The sequence below is a fragment of the Oncorhynchus mykiss genome, chromosome 16 (genome assembly GCF_013265735.2).
Source record: "Oncorhynchus mykiss isolate Arlee chromosome 16, USDA_OmykA_1.1, whole genome shotgun sequence".
NCBI lineage: Eukaryota > Metazoa > Chordata > Actinopteri > Salmoniformes > Salmonidae > Oncorhynchus > Oncorhynchus mykiss.
This window is the reverse complement of record NC_048580.1, coordinates 8,609,726-8,631,915: the sequence shown is the minus strand read 5'-3', so window position 1 is coordinate 8,631,915 and position 22,190 is coordinate 8,609,726. Positions and strand designations below refer to the sequence as shown.

At 43.5% G+C, this 22,190-nt stretch overlaps 1 protein-coding gene across 5 annotated transcripts in view; it reads left to right on the top strand.

Annotated features, from left to right (window-relative positions):
- Window positions 1-20,381, top strand: part of LOC110491311 (protein shisa-6) — a 123,992-nt gene extending 103,611 nt beyond the window's left edge. Inside the window, exons 5-9 of one of the 5 annotated variants that reach the window (XM_036946090.1) lie at window positions 3,197-3,256; window positions 4,850-4,870; window positions 6,195-6,347; window positions 16,491-16,594; window positions 18,301-20,381. In XM_036946090.1, coding sequence (XP_036801985.1) covers window positions 3,197-3,256; window positions 4,850-4,870; window positions 6,195-6,347; window positions 16,491-16,594; window positions 18,301-19,068 — 1,106 coding nt within the window. In that variant the 3' untranslated portion in view covers window positions 19,069-20,381. Of the gene's footprint in view, window positions 1-3,196; window positions 3,257-4,849; window positions 4,871-6,194; window positions 6,348-16,490; window positions 16,595-18,297 lie in introns of all 5 variants that reach the window. The other 4 variants (XM_036946089.1, XM_036946091.1, XM_021564672.2 and 1 more) reach the window with 4 other exon arrangements.
- The last annotated feature ends 1,809 nt before the right edge of the window (window positions 20,382-22,190 follow it).

Below are 22,190 nucleotides of genomic sequence, written 5' to 3'. Positions count from 1 at the left end.
TGTGTGTGTGTGTGAATATTACATGTCAGTGTGTGTGTGTGAATATTACATGTCAGTGTGTATGTGAATATTACATGTCAGTGTGTATGTGAATATTACATGTCAGTGTGTGTGTGAATATTACATGTCAGTGTGTATGTGAATATTACATGTCAATGTGTGAATATTGTTTTACACGGTAACGGCTATATTACGACGGGACTGAGGAATCTCCACCTCTCCATCCTTCCCCATTTTCCATCCTTCCTCTCTTTTTTATCTCATTACCGTTTTTGTCTCCGTCTTCTGTCAATCATTCTATCCATGTGCTTGGATAGAGGGCATTAAAGGGAGGCTCTACATCTGAATATATACACGTGTCAGTTGTTTTTTATATCCTCCTGAAAAAAAAAGGTCTTTCATGGTGCTAATCTTTCTTATTCATTTGGGGTTGAAGCCTGTAGATCACACTTCAATTCATAAGTCTGGATCAACGTAACAGATAGCATTGAAAATGAACTAAGCTTGATTTAATTTAAAGACCACTTTTGAGGTATGGAAACATCTGACAAACGTTCATTTTAGGGTGAACCAACCCTTTAATGATGCCGCCACTAGATCTCCCCTTGTATCCCTTTAATGATGCCGCCACTAGATCTCCCCTTGTATCCCTTTAATGATGCCGCCACTAGAACTCCCCTTGTATCCCTTTAATGATGCCGCCACTAGATCTCCCCTTGTATCCCTTTAATGATGCCGTCACTAGATCTCCCCTTGTATCCCTTTAATGATGCCTCCAATAGATCTCCCCTTGTATCCCTTTAATTAATGATTCTTCCACTAGATCTCCCCTTGTATCCCTTTAATGATGTCGTCACTAGATCTCCCCTTGTATCCCTTTAATGATGCCTCCAATAGATCTCCCCTTGTATCCCTTTAATGATGCCGTCACTAGAACTCCCCTTCTATCCCTTTAATGATGCCTCCACTAGATCTCCCCTTGTATCCCTTTAATGATGCCGCCACTAGATCTCCCCTTGTATCCCTTTAATGATGCCTCCAATAGATCTCCCCTTGTATCCCTTTAATGATGCCTCCACTAGATCTCCCCTTGTATCCCTTTAATGATGCCGCCACTAGATCTCCCCTTGTATCCCTTTAATGATGCCTCCACTAGATCTCCCCTTGTATCCCTTTAATGATGCCTCCACTAGATCTCCCCTTGTATCCCTTTAATGATGCCGCCACTAGATCTCCCCTTGTATCCCTTTAATGATGCCGCCACTAGATCTCCCCTTGTATCCCTTTAATGATGCCCCACTAGATCTCCCCTTGTATCCCTTTAATGATGCCGTCACTAGATCTCCCCTTGTATCCCTTTAATGATGCCGTCACTAGAACTCCCCTTCTATCCCTTTAATGATGCCGTCACTAGATCTCCCCTTGTATCCCTTTAATGATGCTGTCACTAGATCTCCCCTTGTATCCCTTTAATGATGCCGCACTAGATCTCCCCTTGTATCCCTTTAATGATGCCGCCACTAGATCTCCCCTTGTATCCCTTTAATGATGCCTCCAATAGATCTCCCGTTGTATCCCTTTAATGATGCCTCCAATAGATCTCCCCTTGTATCCCTTTAATGATGCCTCCACTAGATCTCCCCTTGTATCCCTTTAATGATGCCGCCACTAGATCTCCCCTTGTATCCCTTTAATGATGCCTCCACTAGATCTCTCCTTGTATCCCTTTAATGATGCCTCCACTAGATCTCCCCTTGTATCCCTTTAATGATGCCGCCACTAGATCTCCCCTTGTATCCCTTTAATGATGCCGCCACTAGATCTCCCCTTGTATCCCTTTAATGATGCCCCACTAGATCTCCCCTTGTATCCCTTTAATGATGCCGTCACTAGATCTCCCCTTGTATCCCTTTAATGATGCCGTCACTAGAACTCCCCTTCTATCCCTTTAATGATGCCGTCACTAGATCTCCCCTTGTATCCCTTTAATGATGCTGTCACTAGATCTCCCCTTGTATCCCTTTAATGATGCCGCCACTAGATCTCCCCTTGTATCCCTTTAATGATGCCGCCACTAGATCTCCCCTTGTATCCCTTTAATGATGCCTCCAATAGATCTCCCCTTGTATCCCTTTAATTAATGATTCTTCCACTAGATCTCCCCTTGTATCCCTTTAATGATGTCGTCACTAGATCTCCCCTTGTATCCCTTTAATGATGCCTCCAATAGATCTCCCCTTGTATCCCTTTAATGATGCCTCCACTAGATCTCCCCTTGTATCCCTTTAATGATGCCGCCACTAGATCTCCCCTTGTATCCCTTTAATGATGCCTCCACTAGATCTCCCCTTGTATCCCTTTAATGATGCCTCCACTAGATCTCCCCTTGTATCCCTTTAATGATGCCGCCACTAGATCTCCCCTTGTATCCCTTTAATGATGCCGCCACTAGATCTCCCCTTGTATCCCTTTAATGATGCCCCACTAGATCTCCCCTTGTATCCCTTTAATGATGCCGTCACTAGATCTCCCCTTGTATCCCTTTAATGATGCCGTCACTAGAACTCCCCTTCTATCCCTTTAATGATGCCGTCACTAGATCTCCCCTTGTATCCCTTTAATGATGCTGTCACTAGATCTCCCCTTGTATCCCTTTAATGATGCCGCCACTAGATCTCCCCTTGTATCCCTTTAATGATGCCGCCACTAGATCTCCCCTTGTATCCCTTTAATGATGCCCCACTAGATCTCCCCTTGTATCCCTTTAATGATGCCGCCACTAGATCTCCCCTTGTATCCCTTTAATGATGCCGCCACTAGATCTCCCCTTGTATCTCTTTAATGATGCCGCCACTAGATCTCCCCTTGTATCCCTTTAATGATGCCGCCACTAGATCTCCCCTTTAATGATGCCGTCACTAGATCTCCCCTTTAATGATGCCGTCACTAGAACTCCCCTTCTATCCCTTTAATGATGCCGTCACTAGATCTCCCCTTGTATCCCTTTAATGACGCCGTCACTAGATCTCCCCTTGTATCCCTTTAATGATGCCGTCACTAGATCTCCCCTTGTATCCCTTTAATGATGCCGTCACTAGATCTCCCCTTGTATTAAACCATGTCATTACTTTTGATCAGATACAATATCTGATATGCTTATCACGTTGAATGATCGTCTCCATTGCTGTTTTCACAGGTACCCACCAGCACAACTACAACCATGTGGTTCTAGGTAGCCCAACACGCACCCATAATGGTAAGGACAGCTAACAGCACTGCACCCAGACACAGGGTTATGTTACAGTATCCACTGCAGGATAGGCTACGACAGAGAATTCATGCCCAGTACGTTACTTAGTGTGGATATTGAAAACAGAGCCACCGAGTTATTTATACAGAGACAAATGGCCATTCTCCTGAAAAATCAAGCCCCGGTTTTGGGAATTCACTTTAAAACATTCTTTATACTGTACAGTATGCTACTAATGATACCAGCCTGCTCATCGATCTCTCCACATCCATTCTCTTATATCAATTTTTTTTAATGAACTATAGAATCATAGAAGTGTTACATTTCATAACTATGACAATGTATTCCTTTAAACAGAGCGAATGAAAAGCCATTTAACCTCGGCCTAGCCTCTGTCTGTCACCTGCTAAAGGGAAATACGATCGGCTGGACATCAAGCTAGTAGCATCCTGTTAAGGTCAGGGCATCTCGGCTATATGGTTCTACCACAGAAACAGGTTCCTCCTGAGATGATTGACCCTGTCATTATAAGATTCTATTCTAACCTTCTGCTCTCGCTGAGGATATCAGCCCCGGTTTCATTACAAATGGAATTTAGGGATTTTCTGATACCAATTGTCTCTATTCATTCACAAGAGCCGGGTTTAGGGGCTGATGGAGAGATATAAGGAAGCTGGTTTCACAAGGACAAAGGGTGAGAAGAGGACAAGGAAGAAAGAAAAGGAGAGATAATCCACTGCCTTTGTATTTGTTTAACATTGGATTGGCCTCTTTGGCTTGTATTCTGATGTTCAAGCGTTGGCTCAACCCTGCGTGGAAGCCTCTCCCCTCTAGGACTTCCGCTGGGTTTTAAGGAGATGCTGTAGTCGCGAACACTTCTCCTCGTGTGTGTGACAATTCAACGTGTGATCCATGAAGAAATCCCTATGAAATCTATTGGGAAACAATAGAAATTCATTCCATCAAAACACATCAAAAGGCACACACTTCAATCACAAGCCACATAAAAAGGGCTTGTTGTACCAATGTGCCGTGTTGCTTAGATACACTGCAACCTGTGCTGTCCTCCATGAAGCAACCACTGGCTTTCTGTCAATCAAAGAGGGGATAAAAAAAACTATGTATTCATTCATAAGGTTCATTATAACTGTATTTAAAGGCACATTAGATAATCGGTCTGTTCCAAATACATACAAGTTGTTGACATCATTAGTTTATTCCTGGACTTATGGTCATGAATGAGGAGTGTGTTGGCTGGGTGTGTGTTGGCTGGGTGTGTGTTGGCTGGGTGTGTGTTGGCTGGGTGTGTGTTGGCTGGGTGTGTGTTGGCTGGGTGTGTGTTGGCTGGGTGTGTGTTGGCTGGGTGTGTGTTGGCTGGGTGTGTGTTGGCTGGGTGTGTGTTGGCTGGGTGTGTGTTGGCTGGGTGTGTGTTGGCTGGGTGTGTGTTGGCTGGGTGTGTGTTGGCTGGGTGTGTGTTGGCTGGGTGTGTGTTGGCTGGGTGTGTGTTGGTGGGGAGTGTGTTGGCTGGGTTTGGTCAGAATGCTGTTTCACACCATCAACATGTTTCTGAACTGTCTGTTTTTCACTTGGGTGGGGTAGCTCACCGATCATTGAGACGTGGTAAGTCACACACACACACACACACACACGCACTTATACACACATAGTCTTATTCACACATAAATCAACATAATTGTACTCGCATTCAAACACACCCTTCCATTCAAACACACCCTTCCATTCAAACACACCCTTCCATTCAAACACACCCTTCCATTCAAACACACCCTTCCATTCAAACACACCCTTCCATTCAAACACACCCTTCCATTCAAACACACCCTTCCTCCCACTCGCCCACCCTTCAGCCGTTGTACCTTCCCCAGTACACATTCCTCAGTCGTAATGTGCCTGGTGATTCAGCAGTCTGTTTCTGATTCTGGAGGTAGCTAACAGCATGTCACATTGTCTATTTTCCCTGTGTTGAGAGAGTATGGACAGTGTTGCCCTCCCGAAACTCCTCCCATCTGGCCTTTTTTACGTCCCTCTCGCTCTCTCTCTCTTCATCTCTATCTTTATTCCACCCTCTTGACTATTTCTCTCTCTTTTTGCTTTCCCTCCTTCCCTCTTCTCCTACCCCGCCATCCCCTTCTCTCCTTCCATCTGTATCTTCTCATTCTCTCCTTTTTTTTTTCTCTCATCCCTCTCTCACTTTATCACTGGAGCCTGGACATGAGCCGCACCCTGCTGCCCACTTCTCTGCTGCTCTGCATGACAGACTCACAGCCCACAGGAGAGAGAGAGAGAGACAGAGACAGGGAGGGATGGAGAGAAAATAGAGGGAGGGATAGATAGAGGGGGAGAGAGCAGGAGCTAGGAGAGAGAAGGAGAGAGAAACTGAAGAGGGGAGTTTGAGAAAAAAAAAAAAAGGGGTGAAGAGGGTCCACAGTCCCTTTTCCCATCTCTCTCTCTGGCATCACATTATATCAGTCAGACAAGCGTGTCGCTGCCCTGTCCTAGCCCTCTCCCCATTCCACCACTCCTCAAATGACAGCACACAAACTGTCACAGTCAGGGTCACTGTGAAGCAGACATCTGTTGTTTGGTCTGGTATTGTTTTGGGGCCGTTGTCACCTCTCCTGTCACACCCTTTACCTACTGTACCAGACAGTGTCAAATGCTCCCAGAGTGCCTCTTAACCCACATCCCCTAGCCCATCTCCTACTTTCAACTCACCCCCCCCCCCCCCCCCCCACCACCCAGACTCTACCAAACACTCCCTAAACAAGTTTCTGTCAGATGACCACCTCCCCTCCCTCTCGTACCTCCCTCCACCCTTCCTCAGCAGAGGTGCTCTACCATCGTTGCCTTTGGTCTGACGCCGTATATTTTTTTTAGGAAAACATTTTCTCCCCCTCTTGTTTGTTTTGCTGTGTCTCCCCAGAGAACACTAGGATGAGTGGCATCCTGACCTCACAGACGGAGCCATACGACCTGTCCTCCTCGCGCTCCTTCCAGAGCCTGTCCCACCTACCGCCCACCTACGAGGCCGCCGTCAAGGCCGACCTCAACAGATACTCCTCCCTCAAGAGACTGAGTAGGTCCCGACCACAGCACAGTTCACCATTAGCAGTAACGCTGATAGAGCTGCCACTGCCTCTTTTTAAATGTTCTGCATGTTAAAAATTATACTGCATAAATTACGGCCTGATCTGGCATGTTAAAAATTATACTGCATAAGTTACGGCCTGATCTGGCATGTTAAAAATTATACTGCATAAATTACGGCCTGATCTGGCATGTTAAAAATTATACTGCATAAATTACGGCCTAATCTGGCATGTTAAAAGTTATACTGCATAAATAACGGGCTGATCTGGCATGTTAAAAATTATACTGCATAAATTACGGCCTGATCTGGCATGTTAAAAATTATACTGCATAAATTACGGCCTAATCTGGCATGTTAAAAGTTATACTGCATAAATAACGGGCTGATCTGGCATGTTAAAAATTATACTGCATAAATTACGGCCTGATCTGGCATGTTAAAAATTATACTGCATAAATTACGGCCTGATCTGGCATGTTAAAAATTATACTGCATAAATTACGGCCTGATCTGGCATGTTAAAAATTATACTGCATAAATTACGGCCTGATCTGGCATGTTAAAAATTATACTGCATAAATTACGACCTGATCTGGCATGTTAAAAATTATACTGCATAAATTACGGCCTAATCTGGCATGTTAAAAGTTATACTGCATAAATAACGGGCTGATCTGGCATGTTAAAAATTATACTGCATAAATTACGGCCTGATCTGGCATGTTAAAAATTATACTGCATAAATTACGGCCTGATCTGGCATGTTAAAAATTATACTGCATAAATTACGGCCTAATCTGGCATGTTAAAAGTTATACTGCATAAATAACGGGCTGATCTGGCATGTTAAAAATTATACTGCATAAATTACGGCCTGATCTGGCATGTTAAAAATTATACTGCATAAATTACGGCCTGATCTGGCATGTTAAAAATTATACTGCATAAATTACGGCCTAATCTGGCATGTTAAAAGTTATACTGCATAAATAATGGGCTGATCTGGCATGTTAAAAATTATACTGCATAAATTACAGCCTGATCTGGCATGTTAAAAATTATACTGCATAAATTACGGCCTGATCTGGCATGTTAAAAATTATACTGCATAAATTACGGCCTAATCTGGCATGTTAAAAGTTATACTGCATAAATAACGGGCTGATCTGGCATGTTAAAAATTATACTGCATAAATTACGGCCTGATCTGGCATGTTAATAATTATACTGCATAAATTACGGCCTAATCTGGCATGTTAAAAATTATACTGCATAAATTACGGCCTGATCTGGCATGTTAAAAATTATACTGCATAAATTACGGCCTGATCTGGCATGTTAAAAATTATACTGCATAAATTACGGCCTGATCTGGCATGTTAAAAATTATACTGCATAAATTACGGCCTGATCTGGCATGTTAAAAATTATACTGCATAAATTACGGCCTGATCTGGCATGTTAAAACTCTGCATTCGTTACTCGGCTCGTTTCTCGACTGGCAAACGTTCATGAGGGATTACACCATATGCCCCTAAAGATGCAACGACACGACACTTTCTCCTGAAAGTGTCATACTATTCATTAGAAGGGCACCAGCGTTCACTACCTTTCCAGAAAGCCTCGACTCTCGAAGGCATAAACAGCGTCTGAATTGAGAGGCCGCAGAAAATAAAAAATGACATGTCGTCCACTCTCCTCCGTAACGTCCGACAAGTCACCGCTTCCTGAAAACCATATACGCCACACTCTCACCGTCTCCCCTTAAACATTTATCTAGAGAGAAGCAGCAATGGCATCAGCCACCCTTTCTTTTAGAGTATTTAACCACATGAATCTCTGATCTGCGCTCTAGCAGCCGCTCTGTAATGATTCAGTGTCCTACGCTGGCTTCTGCAGCCGAATGAGGTCTCATTTCATCATATTGCAGAAGTGTAATGCAAATATTCCTTAAGGCTTGTGTAATCGCATCATAGCTGCCCTGTACTTCACTGTTGGCACGGGAACAAAGGGAGGGATATGAATCTATGGTGCAGGCTACAACTCAAAGTCGGTGCTACTAAAACTCCTGTAAGGGGATTTTTTTTATTCAGACAGCCCACACACACACACACACACACACACACACACACACACCGAGCTCACATGGTGTTTCACTAAACGTTTAACAAAGTAAAGGACCTGAGCCTACAACCGATCTCAACAGCCATCTCTAGAGTGGGTCACCATCATTATACTGATCCTGTCAGCCATCTCTAGACTGGGTCACCATCGTTATACTGATCCTGTCAGCCATCTCTAGAGTGGGTCACCATCATTATACTGATCCTGTCAGCCATCTCTAGACTGGGTCACCATCGTTATACTGATCTCATCAGCCATCTCTAGACTGGGTCACCATCGTTATACTGATCTCATCAGCCATCTCTAGACTGGGTCACCATCGTTATACTGATCCTGTCAGCCATCTCTAGAGTGGGTCACCATCGTTATACTGATCTCATCAGCCATCTCTAGAGTGGGTCACCATCATTATACTGATCCTGTCAGCCATCTCTAGAGTGGGTCACCATCATTATACTGATCTCAACAGCCATCTCTAGAGTGGGTCACCATCATTATACTGATCTCAACAGCCATCTCTAGACTGGGTCACCATCGTTATACTGATCCTGTCAATCATCTCTAGACTGGGTCACCATCATTATACTGATCCTGTCAGCCATCTCTAGAGTGGGTCACCATCATTATACTGATCCTGTCAGCCATCTCTAGAGTGGGTCACCATCGTTATACTGATCTGATCAGCCATCTCTAGACTGGGTCACCATCGTTATACTGATCCTGTCAGCCATCTCTAGAGTGGGTCACCATTGTTATACTGATCCTGTCAGCCATCTCTAGAGTGGGTCACCATCGTTATACTGATCTCATCAGCCATCTCTAGACTGGGTCGCCATCGTTATACTGATCTCATCAGACATCTCTAGAGTGGGTTACCATCGTTATACTGATCTCATCAGCCATCTCTAGAGTGGGTCACCATCGTTATACTGATCTCAACAGCCATCTCTAGAGTGGGTCACCATCGTTATACTGATCTCATCAGCCATCTCTAGACTGGGTCGCCATCGTTATACTGATCTCATCAGCCATCTCTAGACTGGGTCACCATCGTTAAACTGATCTCATCAGCCATCTCTAGACTGGGTCGCCATCATTATGCTGATCTCATCAGCCATCTCTAGAGTGGGTCACCATCATTATACTGATCTCAACAGCCATCTCTAGAGTGGGTTACCATCATTATACTGATCTCAACAGCCATCTCTAGAGTGGGTCACCATCGTTATACTGATCCTGTCAGCCATCTCTAGACTGGGTCACCATCGTTATACTGATCCTGTCAGCCATCTCTAGAGTGGGTCACCATCGTTATACTGATCTCATCAGCCATCTCTAGAGTGGGTCACCATCATTTTACTGATCCTGTCAGCCATCGTTATACCGATCTCATCAGCCATCTCTAGACTGGGTCACCATCGTTACACTGATCTCATCAGCCATCTCTAGACTGGGTCGCCATCATTATACTGATCTCAACAGCCATCTCTAGACTGGGTCACCATCGTTATACTGATCCTGTCAGCCATCTCTAGACTGGGTCACCATCGTTATACTGATCCTGTCAGCCATCTCTAGACTGGGTCACCATCGTTATACTGATCTCATCAGCCATCTCTAGAGTGGGTCACCATCGTTATACTGATCCTGCCAGCCATCTCTAGAGTGGGTCACCATCATTATACTGATCCTGTCAGCCATCTCTAGACTGGGTCACCATCGTTATACTGATCCTGTCAGCCATCTCTAGAGTGGGTCACCATCGTTATACTGATCCTGTCAGCCATCTCTAGACTGGGTCACCATCGTTATACTGATCTCATCAGCCATCTCTAGAGTGGGTCACCATCATTTTACTGATCCTGTCAGCCATCGTTATACTGATCTCATCAGCCATCTCTAGACTGGGTCGCCATCGTTATACTGATCTCAACAGCCATCTCTAGAGTGGGTCACCATCGTTATACTGATCTCATCAGCCATCTCTAGACTGGGTCGCCATCGTTATACTGATCTCATCAGCCATCTCTAGACTGGGTCACCATCGTTAAACTGATCTCATCAGCCATCTCTAGACTGGGTCGCCATCATTATGCTGATCTCATCAGCCATCTCTAGACTGGGTCACCATCGTTATACTGATCTCATCAGCCATCTCTAGAGTGGGTCACCATCATTTTACTGATCCTGTCAGCCATCGTTATACTGATCTCATCAGCCATCTCTAGACTGGGTCACCATCGTTACACTGATCTCATCAGCCATCTCTAGACTGGGTCACCATCGTTATACTGATCCTGTCAGCCATCTCTAGACTGGGTCACCATCATTATACTGATCCTGTCAGCCATCTCTAGAGTGGGTCACCATCATTTTACTGATCCTGTCAGCCATCGTTATACTGATCTCATCAGCCATCTCTAGACTGGGTCACCATCGTTATACTGATCTCATCAGCCATCTCTAGACTAGGTCGCCATCATTATACTGATCTCATCAGCCATCTCTAGAGTGGGTCACCATCATTATACTGATCTCAACAGCCATCTCTAGACTGGGTCAACATCGTTATACTGATCCTGTCAGCCATCTCTAGACTGGGTCACCATCATTATACTGATCTCATCAGCCATCTCTAGACTGGGTCACCATCGTTATACTGATCTCATCAGCCATCTCTAGAGTGGGTCACCATCGTTATACTGATCTCAACAGCCATCTCTAGAGTGGGTCACCATCATTATACTGATCTCATCAGCCATCTCTAGACTGGGTCACCATCGTTATACTGATCTCATCAGCCATCTCTAGAGTGGGTCACCATCGTTATACTGATCTCATCAGCCATCTCTAGAGTGGGTCACCATCGTTATACTGATCTCATCAGCCATCTCTAGACTGGGTCACCATCGTTATACTGATCTCATCAGCCATCTCTAGAGTGGGTCACCATCATTATACTGATCTCATCAGCCATCTCTAGACTGGGTCACCATCGTTATACTGATCTCATCAGCCATCTCTAGAGTGGGTCACCATCGTTATACTGATCTCATCAGCCATCTCTAGAGTGGGTCACCATCGTTATACTGATCTCATCAGCCATCTCTAGAGTGGGTCACCATCGTTATACTGATCCTGTCTCAGGTGTCTCTTGTTATTGTCTACTGTTGATCCACATATGTAACCTACTGGAGAGCTCTTCTTTGTCTACACCCATTCAGCATTGTTCACAGCCTCTTAAGCCTTAGTCACACTCATCTATTTAAGGACTCACATGTGAGGCCATGTGGTAAACACACACTTCATCAAATAAAATCTAAGTTTATTTGTCACATGCACAGGACACATAATGTGTAAACGGTACAGTGACAGTACTGGCATAGAGGCAACATCAAAAACAGAAAGTGTCCAGATAAAAATATTATATTAATATTTTATCATTATTAGATGATGCTTACCCGACACACTTGTCTAAATTGATGGGTCATGTGAAGGAACTGCTATAACCACCCCTCACACACTGAGGATGGGTCACTATTGTCTAGACATGTACACGAAATACAATAGATGGCCGCAATCACCCCCAGACACACCTGGCGAATTTGATGGGTCATGTAATTATCCAGCCGAAGTGCATTCTTTTGTTTAGACATGTAGCTAGCTAGGTAGCTGAATAATGAACCGGCATGGTCCCAACTCATACTACTACCAATACAAACATTGTCATAGCTGTAGTATGAATCTGCAGGTAGCTAAAGCTAACAAACTAAGTTCAATGTTATCTGGCTAACATTAGGCTATAACTAGAAATGCAAATGGATTGCTGATTTGAATAATATTACTACACAGATCATACACTTGACGTTAGCTAGCGAGCCAGCAAGTTAATGTTTGCTAGCGAACAGTATGCTTTAACTTGCAAATAAAAAACAACTTTCTGACTAAATTAGAAACTTATATCTGAAGATGTAGCGAACACTCTTACCCGTATACATGGATGAACGCTTCACGGCAGACTAGAACCCTTTAATTTCATTTAGTTTTATAGCTACATCTTGTTTGGCCAGCGTTGTGTCAAGGTACTCTCGTCACACTGACCGTGGCGTGTGTAGAAAGTAGCCCATCACTTTTCCCAACTGATCTGTCAGTAGGAAAATAACGGCTGTTAAATAGCGCTATTAAAATTCAGGGTATCAATGTTGTTGAGAAAAGTATTCGTATTTATGGATTGAATACGAGTTTGTTATGAAGGCACATGAAAGTTCACATATTCCAGAAGGCATTTATGCCAACAAAAAAAACGAATTTTGATAAAGATTAATGTTTACGTTCAAATTGCTCTCCTGTGAAGTGGTGACGTGCGACATACGCCTAGTTTCCTGAAACGAGTCACATATAAGGAAGGGTGTCATCAATCAAACAATGTTCTACAGTGTGAATCTAACAGAACTGTGTCTGCATATTGATTGGAACATGCTATGTCATTGCTTGGAAAATGTCCGCGCTTGGGAAATGTTAGTTCTTGGGAAAATGTCTCAATGTGTGTTGGCACGTTGAATGTTGTTATCCTGGAAAGCTGTTTCATACAATACACTTTTTTTTTTTTTTTGATTTCAATTTATCAGGGAGTGCTGCAGGACAACCTAGTTCTCGCGACTATGGTCGGGGCCCATAATCCAGCCCAGTGAAAGCTGTAGAATAATCTCTTCCTCTATGTTGAAATGTAAAACTGTCCTCAGCCGATGCCAGCCGGTCTAGCTGTCTTTATCTGCTTGCAAAGCAAATCATTTACAGCAGCAAATATCCAAAAGGCACCATGCAGTTCTCTTTGTTAGTCAGCTAGTGTCTTTCTACTGAAAGATCATGTGGGATAAAGCCCGAGGCTTAATGGTATAATGAAAAAGAAAAAATCTCAGCTTCTACTTATGAATGTAAATTGATGTATACATTCAAAGTACAGCACACAGTGTTTTTACGCACAGTATGTATCAAAAGTAATTTATTCATTATTTTTATCAGAAGATTTTTCAGCCTGAATTGGCCATGCCTTTATCTACATTTGTTCTCTCATCTAAAAATAACTGCTTCAGAATGAAGTCTTATTTTTATTGACTCTTTCATTAATCAGATTTGTATTTAACCGATTCATTGTGATTAGTCTCATTTTCATTATTCATCAAGTAATGTACCTTAGCTAAATCCCTTTGAGCGTCCTGTCATAATTGACGTTTGTGTACAGGTAGCGATCAGCCTGACATTTTTTGTTGTTGTGACCCTATCGTAACTGACACGGCTTGGTGTTCTCTTTCTGGGTTCTGTGCAAAGTGGAGACGTCTTTTGTCATAATTCTATAAATAACGGACGAATGCTATTAACGTTCACCTTCCATCTCACTTTAGCAGTAATACACTCAAAAGAGAAAGTGAGAAAGAATAGAGACTCCCAAGGACATCAACTGTCCAGTGACGTCTCTCATTATGTCTTTATGGGGGTGAACTTTAAAAATGTATATTTTGGAGATTTTATGCCGCAGCTTTACTTGTGTGTGTGTGTTTGTGTGTCTGTGCGTGTAGCGCACGTGCTTGTGTGTGTATGTGTGACTATGTCGAATCTCTACGCATGACTAATGATTGATGCATGGTTCCCAATGAGTCTGCTGCTTAATACATACATGGTGTGAGGGTGTGATATCACACATCCTTCCAAGACAATCTGGAGGCATGAACATGCACTATATATGCAGAAGAATGTGGACACCCCTTCAATTTAGTTGATTCGGCTATTTCAGCCCCAACCGTTGTTAACAGGTGTATAAAATCAACTACACAGCCATGAAATCTCCATACACAAAGATTGACAGTAGAATGGCCTTACTGAAAAGCTCTGTGACTATCAATGTGGCACTGTCATAGGATGCCACCTTTCCAACAAGTCAGTTCGTCACATTTCTGCCCTGCTAGAGCTGCCCTGGTCAACTGTAAGTGCTGTTATTGTTAAGTGGAAAGGTCCTGGAGCAACAACTGCTCAGCCACGAAGTGGTAGGCCCACACAAGCTCACAGAACGGGACTGTGCTGAGGTGCGTAGCGTGTAAAAATTGTCTGTCCTCAGTTGCAAGACTCACAACCCAGTTCCAAACTGCCTCTGGAAGCAACGTCAGCACAATAACTGTTCCTTGGGAGCTTCATGAAATGAGTTTCCATGACCGAGCAGCCGCCCACAAACCTAAAATCACCATGCGCAATGCCAAGCATCGGCTGTGAAGCGTGTTGTACCACCTCTTGAGCAGTGGAAACGCGTTATCTTACAATTACATTCTAGACGATTCTGTGCTTCTAACTTTGTGGCAACAGTTTGGGGAAAGCCCTTTCCTGTTTCAACATCACAATGCCCCCCGTACACAAAGCGAGGTCCATACAGGAATGGTTTGTTGAGATCAGTGGGGAAGAACTCGACTGGCCTGCGCAGCAATGTTCCAACATCTAGTGGAAAGCTTTCCCAAAAGAGTTGAGGCTGTTATAGCAGCAGGTGTCCACATACTTTTGGTCATGTAGTGTATTTCCTGACCTGTTCTTGTTCACAACCACTATCCGTGTTCTGTTTGATAATGTATGAACATGCAGCATTTTCATCTTAAGAACTTTTGGTGTCATTTAAAATTATTTTCACATGAATGGCATCCTCTTTGTGTATGACATTTCTGTCTGGTGCATGCTGTATGACACTGTTTGTTTACAGACTTTTACACAACCTTTGGAAAGTTCATGCCCTCAGCCAGAAACACTGGTAGAATCACAGATGGGGCCGAGATTCTAGAAAGGTTGTACATCACATTTAATATCCTCTGACTCTTCAGTCCCTCTGTTCTCTGAGCATCTCCAGTCCCTCTATTCTCTGAGCAACCTCCAGTCCCTCTATTCTCTGAGCAACCTCCAGTCCCTCTATTCTCTGAGCAACCTTCAGTCCCTCTATTCTCTGAGCAACCTTCAGTCCCTCTATTCTCTGAGCAACCTCCAGTCCCTCTATTCTCTGAGCAACCTTCAGTCCCTCTATTCTCTGAGCAACCTCCAGTCCCTCTGTTCTCTGAGCAAACTTCAGTCCCTCTATTCTCTGAGCAACCTTCAGTCCCTCTATTCTCTGAGCAACCTTCAGTCCCTCTATTCTCTGAGCAACCTTCAGTCCCTCTATTCTCTGAGCAACCTTCAGTCCCTCTATTCTCTGAGCAACCTTCAGACCCTCTATTATCTGAGCAACCTTCAGTCCCTCTATTCTCTGAGCAACCTTCAGTCCCTCTATTCTCTGAGCAACCTCCAGTCCCTCTATTCTCTGAGCAACCTTCAGTCCCTTTATTCTCTGAGCAACCTTCAGTCCCTCTATTCTCTGAGCAACCTTCAGTCCCTCTATTCTCTGAGCAACCTTCAGTCCCTCTATTCTCTGAGCAACCTCCAGTCCCTCTATTCTCTGAGCAACCTTCAGTCCATCTATTCTCTGAGCAACCTTCAGTCCCTCTATTCTCTGAGCAACCTTCAGTCCCTCCATTATCTGAGCAACCTTCAGACCCTCTATTCTCTGAGCAACCTTCAGTCCCTCTATTCTCTGAGCAACCTTCAGTCCCTCTATTCTCTGAGCAACCTTCAGTCCCTCTATTCTCTGAGCAACCTTCAGTCCCTCTATTCTCTGAGCAACCTTCAGTCCCTCTATTCTCTGAGCAACCTTCAGACCCTCTGTTCTCTGAGCAACCTTCAGTCCCTCTATTCTCTGAGCAACCTTCAGTCCCTCTATTCTCTGAGCAACCTTCAGACCCTCTGTTCTCTGAGCAACCTTCAGTCCCTCTATTCTCTGAGCAACCTTCAGTCCCTCTATTCTCTGAGCAACCCTTTATTCTTCTCTTTTGTTTTTCATTTTTCTCTCTTTTCCTCCTACTCTCTCTTTACCTTCTCCCTTCCTCTTTCTCTCTCCTAATCCACCTGTTCTCTGTCTTTCGTCTTGCTGTCTCTCCTCAGCGGATAAAGATGTCGACGACTACTACACCCGCAAGCGTCACCTCCCTGACCTGGCAGCCAGAAGCACCCTGCCCTTACACGTCATTAAAATGAACCAGGAACAGGTACGGCATCTACATTGTAAAACATTTCCTGTAAAATATACAATAACTCACTGGCAGCAATTGGCCAGTAAGTTACTGTAATGTATTTTACAGTACAGCTACGGTAATATATTTGATGTTAATCCATGTTACAGTACCAAAAATGTTACAATAATCTAATTTCCAGTATATTACTGGAATTACCCACGCAGCGGCATATTACCCAGTGTTCTTTGCAAGTTTTCATTTTTACATTTTGGACATTTAGCAGGTGCCGTTGTCCTTAGCAACTTACATTCCACCAAGGTTGATAAAGAAAAAACGAATCACAGTCATAGTAAATAAAATGTATCTGTAGTCGTTACTGACAATGTTACTGTAGTTAGGGATACATTGGTCTTCAAAATAATTGTAATTACAACAAGATATCTTACGATAAATCTCTGACCATCTCTGTATAGTGCCAATACAATACTGAGATATTCACATTAACTTAATGCCAGAGCAATGAAACACAGTAAAAGTGAATATTAAATCACAAGAAAATTATTTATACAGTATTTTACTGTAATTGCAAAGGATTAGAGCAAGCAGGTTGGCGGTAAGAATTAGCATATTACAGCATATTAATGAATACTAGGTGTTTTACATCACTTGCACTTCTAGAGGCCTGAACAAAGGCTTCCAAACTGGATGTGATTACAGGACAGAACAGGTAATATGGACATGGGTAAATATTCAACCATTAAAAGGCTGAAGACCCACTATCACTCTGATCTGTTCCCTATATACTGAACATGTCATTGCTAGGGAACTACCACCACATATCAGTTCAATTGGTACAGCTTTCTCACTAACGGGTACAAGAAATATAGCCACTTACAAAGCACGCTTTAAAATATGTTAATGCCCCAATACTTACAGTACGCTGAAGTAAATATATAGCAAACCAGCAATACAGTACTTTCGTTGAATTGTTCGTTGAATTGTTTGTTGAATCATTGAATTGGATTGAAAATAAAATCAGTAATTGCTAATAGTGAATGTTTAATTATATATTACACTACACCAACTAATATTTTGTGTTTTACATCACTTGCACTTTAACAAAGACTTCTATATCGACTTCAGAGCAAAAGGACATGACTAAACATTCCACCATTAAAGGGTTGAGACTTGCTGCCACTCTGATCTGTCCCCCATATAAACGTAATTATTAGGGAAACACTACCACATATCACTTCAGTTGGTACAGCACACTAACTAACGGTTGCAACAAATATAGCATCTTACAAGGCATTAAAATATGTTCATGAGACAGAGACTCTTTCCCCGCTCCCAATTTTCCCATAATTAATACTGTAAAACAGATTTAAAGTATTTTACTGTGCATGCTACAGTGTTTTACTGTAGGAATTACAGAAAGGTCTTACAATGTGCTTTAAAATAAATGTATAGTATTTTACTGTACATGCTACAGTGTTTTACTGTTGAAATTACAGAAAGGTCTTACAATGTGCTTTAAAACAAATGTATAGTATTTTACTGTACATTATACGGTAATCTACTGTATTCAATTAAAAAATACAAAAACAGCGAATAGTGTACGTATTTATATGGAGATGCAGTCTATTTACGCAGTGGTGCTGTTTAGTTAACGCAGTTGCAAAAGTCCGAAGACGTTGAATACATCAACAGTTGACTATCTTCACCCCTTCCTCCAGCAGCAGCAGCTCCAGAGCCAGCCCCCCCAGCCCCAGGTGTCCCAGGCCCCACCCCAGCAGCCCCAGGCGCAGCAGGCCCCCAGGAGACAGAGGCCTCCTCGTGTCCAGAGGGCCATGTCCCAGGACCGGGTCCTGTCCCCAAACAGAGAACCCCAGCCAGACTACCAGGGCATAGGGATGACTCGGCAAGGAGGACGTATCCTGTCTGATGAGCAGCTACTGTCTGCCGAGAGGCTGAGGTCCCAGGAACGCCTGATGTCCCAGGACCGGCTGTACTCCAAGGACCGCATGTACTCCAAGGACAGGCTGTTACAATCTCAAGACCACATGTACCCGAAAGACCGCCATTTCTCCCAAGACCGCCTGTACTCCCAAGACCGCCTCTACTCCCAAGATCGCCTGTACTCCCAGGATCCTTTGATCTCGCCGGACAAAATGATGATGTCACTGAAGCGCGCGTCCGGCGGTTTCCGGGGCAACAACGACAAGTCGATGTCGCACGCCATCTCGCACCCGGATGTGTTCATGCCCACGACACCGCTCATGGACCACTACAAGATGACAAAAATGCACCCCCATCCCAGCGCCTCGAGCAACGCAGGGGCGGCAGGAGGAGCAGGAGCAGCGGGGCACTCCAACACGCTAGCCATGAACCACACGACTAATAAGAGACAGCAGTTTGCCTCCAGAAGGACCCACACTGTGGAGCAGCTCCACTACATCCCCCAGCAGCACTACCGCACAGGCAGCAAGACCGAAGTGACTGTTTAACGCTAGCTAGCATGCTAACAGGTAGCTTGGGAGTGAGTCAGCAGAGAATACTAACATCTCATCGCTAGTTTATACATGCGCCTTTTAACAGACACTTTTATCCAGTGACTTACTGTGTGCATACATTTTTATGTATGGGTGGCCCCAGCGGGAATCAAACCAACGACCCTTTGTGTTGGGGGAGTATGTGTGTGTGGGGGGGAAAGGGATGGGAAAAGACTGCCGACTATAACAGGACGATAATTGTATGATTTTAAGTCAAACAAAAGGTACACTCACATTTTTTTGCATTTTCAGACTTCACCAGATCGAAGAGTGGTACTGTACTGTAAGAGACTAGAGTTCTTCAGTAGACACAAACCCCACTAAGACTGAGTCAGCTGTGGTAGTGTGCTGTGAAATTGGCAAACTACTCTACTGTTGTTCCTGTTACGCCCTAAGCACCAGCTCCCCTTGTCCACCACAATCTGGGTGTGATTCATATGAGGGGACATGGGCTATTTGAGAATAGAGAGGCTCAGGCAGCCAACACATCTCATATTCTAGAAACTTCTACTGCATTGGTAAAACGCCAGGACTGATCCGATCAATGTCTCCACAACTTCTGTTGTTGAGAGACACAACACAACCACAGGTGATGGAACCAGGATGACCCTGTAATAACTTTATAAATATATAAATGTAAAAAACGACCGTTTGTAACTCCAGTCTTACTCATAGCTATCAATCAAAACCAATGTTAGACAAGTGTTCCATTTCTAAAAATGAAGAAGTGGTTTTAAAAAGTGGTTTTAAAAAGCACAATCAATTAATGAGATTTTGTGTTTCTGTTCAGTTGTTTCATAAGTTTGGTCGCTGATGGCTAGTTCGTAGATGATTGTAAATAAGCTATAATTCTAAAGGCAGTAATATGGACCAGTCTGTACCAGTTGGCTTTTGTATTAGGCTGTCTAATGTTTTCAGTAGATTCTGAACAAGTTGTAAACCACCACTGTTTCGTGATAAGTTCAGACTAGAAAACCCACTTAACCAAGCATTTGACAGGATAAATGAATACTATAACTATGTTTGTAGATTGAGAATGAATGTGAAAGAAAGAGAATGAATGTGAATGAATGAGAATGAATGTGAATGAATGTGTTGTTCATTAAAAAAATATATACCACTGTTCATATTTGGATGTAGAATGTGTTCCATTGACTTCTATGAGAAGCTGGACAACATGGTGACTGATTATAATTGTTGTTGCAGTAGGGTCAAAATAAACCATCCATATTTTTTTAAACAGGCAACACTATTCTGGAACAACTATATTTGTGCTCTGGTGGTTGACGTGTGTGAAAAATGATATGCTGTATGTTATTATATAGTTAAATGGTACAGCTGACATATGACTCATCCATACCTGCATGAGTTTGAAAGGGCAGTGAGTGAGAGTTGAAGGTGGGGTTTTTGGACACTTTATAAGGAAGGCAAGAAAGCTTCCTTGCCTGTACATGTTCAATCAAGTGATATTTTATATATTAAAGGGAACGCAAATTATAGGATAACGTTTTTTCTCACGACAACTGTGACCTTGTTTTTCTCAGCAGGGGTCACACTTATCCCTATCATACAGTATGTCACCCTGACAACTGTGACCTTGTTTTTCTCAGCAGGGGTCACACTTATCCCTATCATACAGTATGTCACCCTGACAACTGTGACCTTGTTTTTCTCAGCAGGGGTCACACTTATCCCTATCATACAGTATGTCACCCTGACAACTGTGACCTTGTTTTTCTCAGCAGGGGTCACACTTATCCCTATCATACAGTATGTCACCCTGACAACTGTGACCTTGTTTTTCTCAGCAGGGGTCACACTTATCCCTATCATACAGTATGTCACCCTGACAACTGTGACCTTGTTTTTCTCAGCAGGGGTCACACTTATCCCTATCATACAGTATGTCACCCTGACAACTGTGACCTTGTTTTTCTCAGCAGGGGTCACACTTATCCCTATCATACAGTATGTCACCCTGACAACTGTGACCTTGTTTTTCTCAGCAGGGGTCACACTTATCCCTATCATACAGTATGTCACCCTGACAACTGTGACCTTGTTTTTCTCAGCAGGGGTCACACTTATCCCTATCATACAGTATGTCACCCTGACAACTGTGACCTTGTTTTTCTCAGCAGGGGTCACACTTATCCCTATCATACAGTATGTCACCCTGACAACTGTGACCTTGTTTTTCTCAGCAGGGGTCACACTTATCCCTGTCATACAGTATGTCACCCTGACAGGCAGCTTTACATGACAGCCTTACCGCGATAAGAAATGTGCCACAAGACGCAGGCAACCGGAGTACTTTACCACTAGCATCTGAATTAATATCTCTAACTTTAATGCTATTTCAGATCTATTTCAGACCTTGTTGAAATTCATTGAACTCCTGTGGATGCGAAGGCCAATTCTCACAGCAAACAAAGCGGCCCCCACAAATACAAAATATTTTCAATTTGCACCCGATCCTCTAACCCAGGGATGTCAAACTCATTCCACGGAGGGCCTAGCGTCTGCAGGATTGTGATTTTTCTTTTCATTTAAGCCCACAGCAACCAGGTGTGGGGAGTTCCTTACTAATTAGTGACCTTAATTCATCAATCAAGTAAAAGGGAGGAGTGAAAACCCTCAGACACTCGGCCCTCCGTGGAATGAGTTTGACACCCCTTAACCCATCAGCATTTAGATGAAAATATGACGCTCCAATCAAAGGGAATCTATGGATGGGAGAGTCAGCTGGAAAAGGTAGACCTAAGAAGGCCAGGCGGGCGGGTACAGGGACCGAAGGTATCTCCACTGTGAGAAAAGGGAATCGGGCCAACTACAAGGCTTTCTGTAAAATAATCAAGAGCTTTCAAACTGTCTCCACATGTGAAAACGCAGTGTCTGTCTCGTTCCACAATACAATACTTCTCATTCTTTCACTCCAGTTTTAATGCTGACAAGGTTGAGAGCAGACAGAGGACTTTTATGTTCTTGAAATATTTAGTTTAAGCTGTCGTTGCTTTTCCATTTGTCCATGTTCCTTTGTCGTTCCTGTTCTGTCCTCAGAGAGAATTATTGTCATT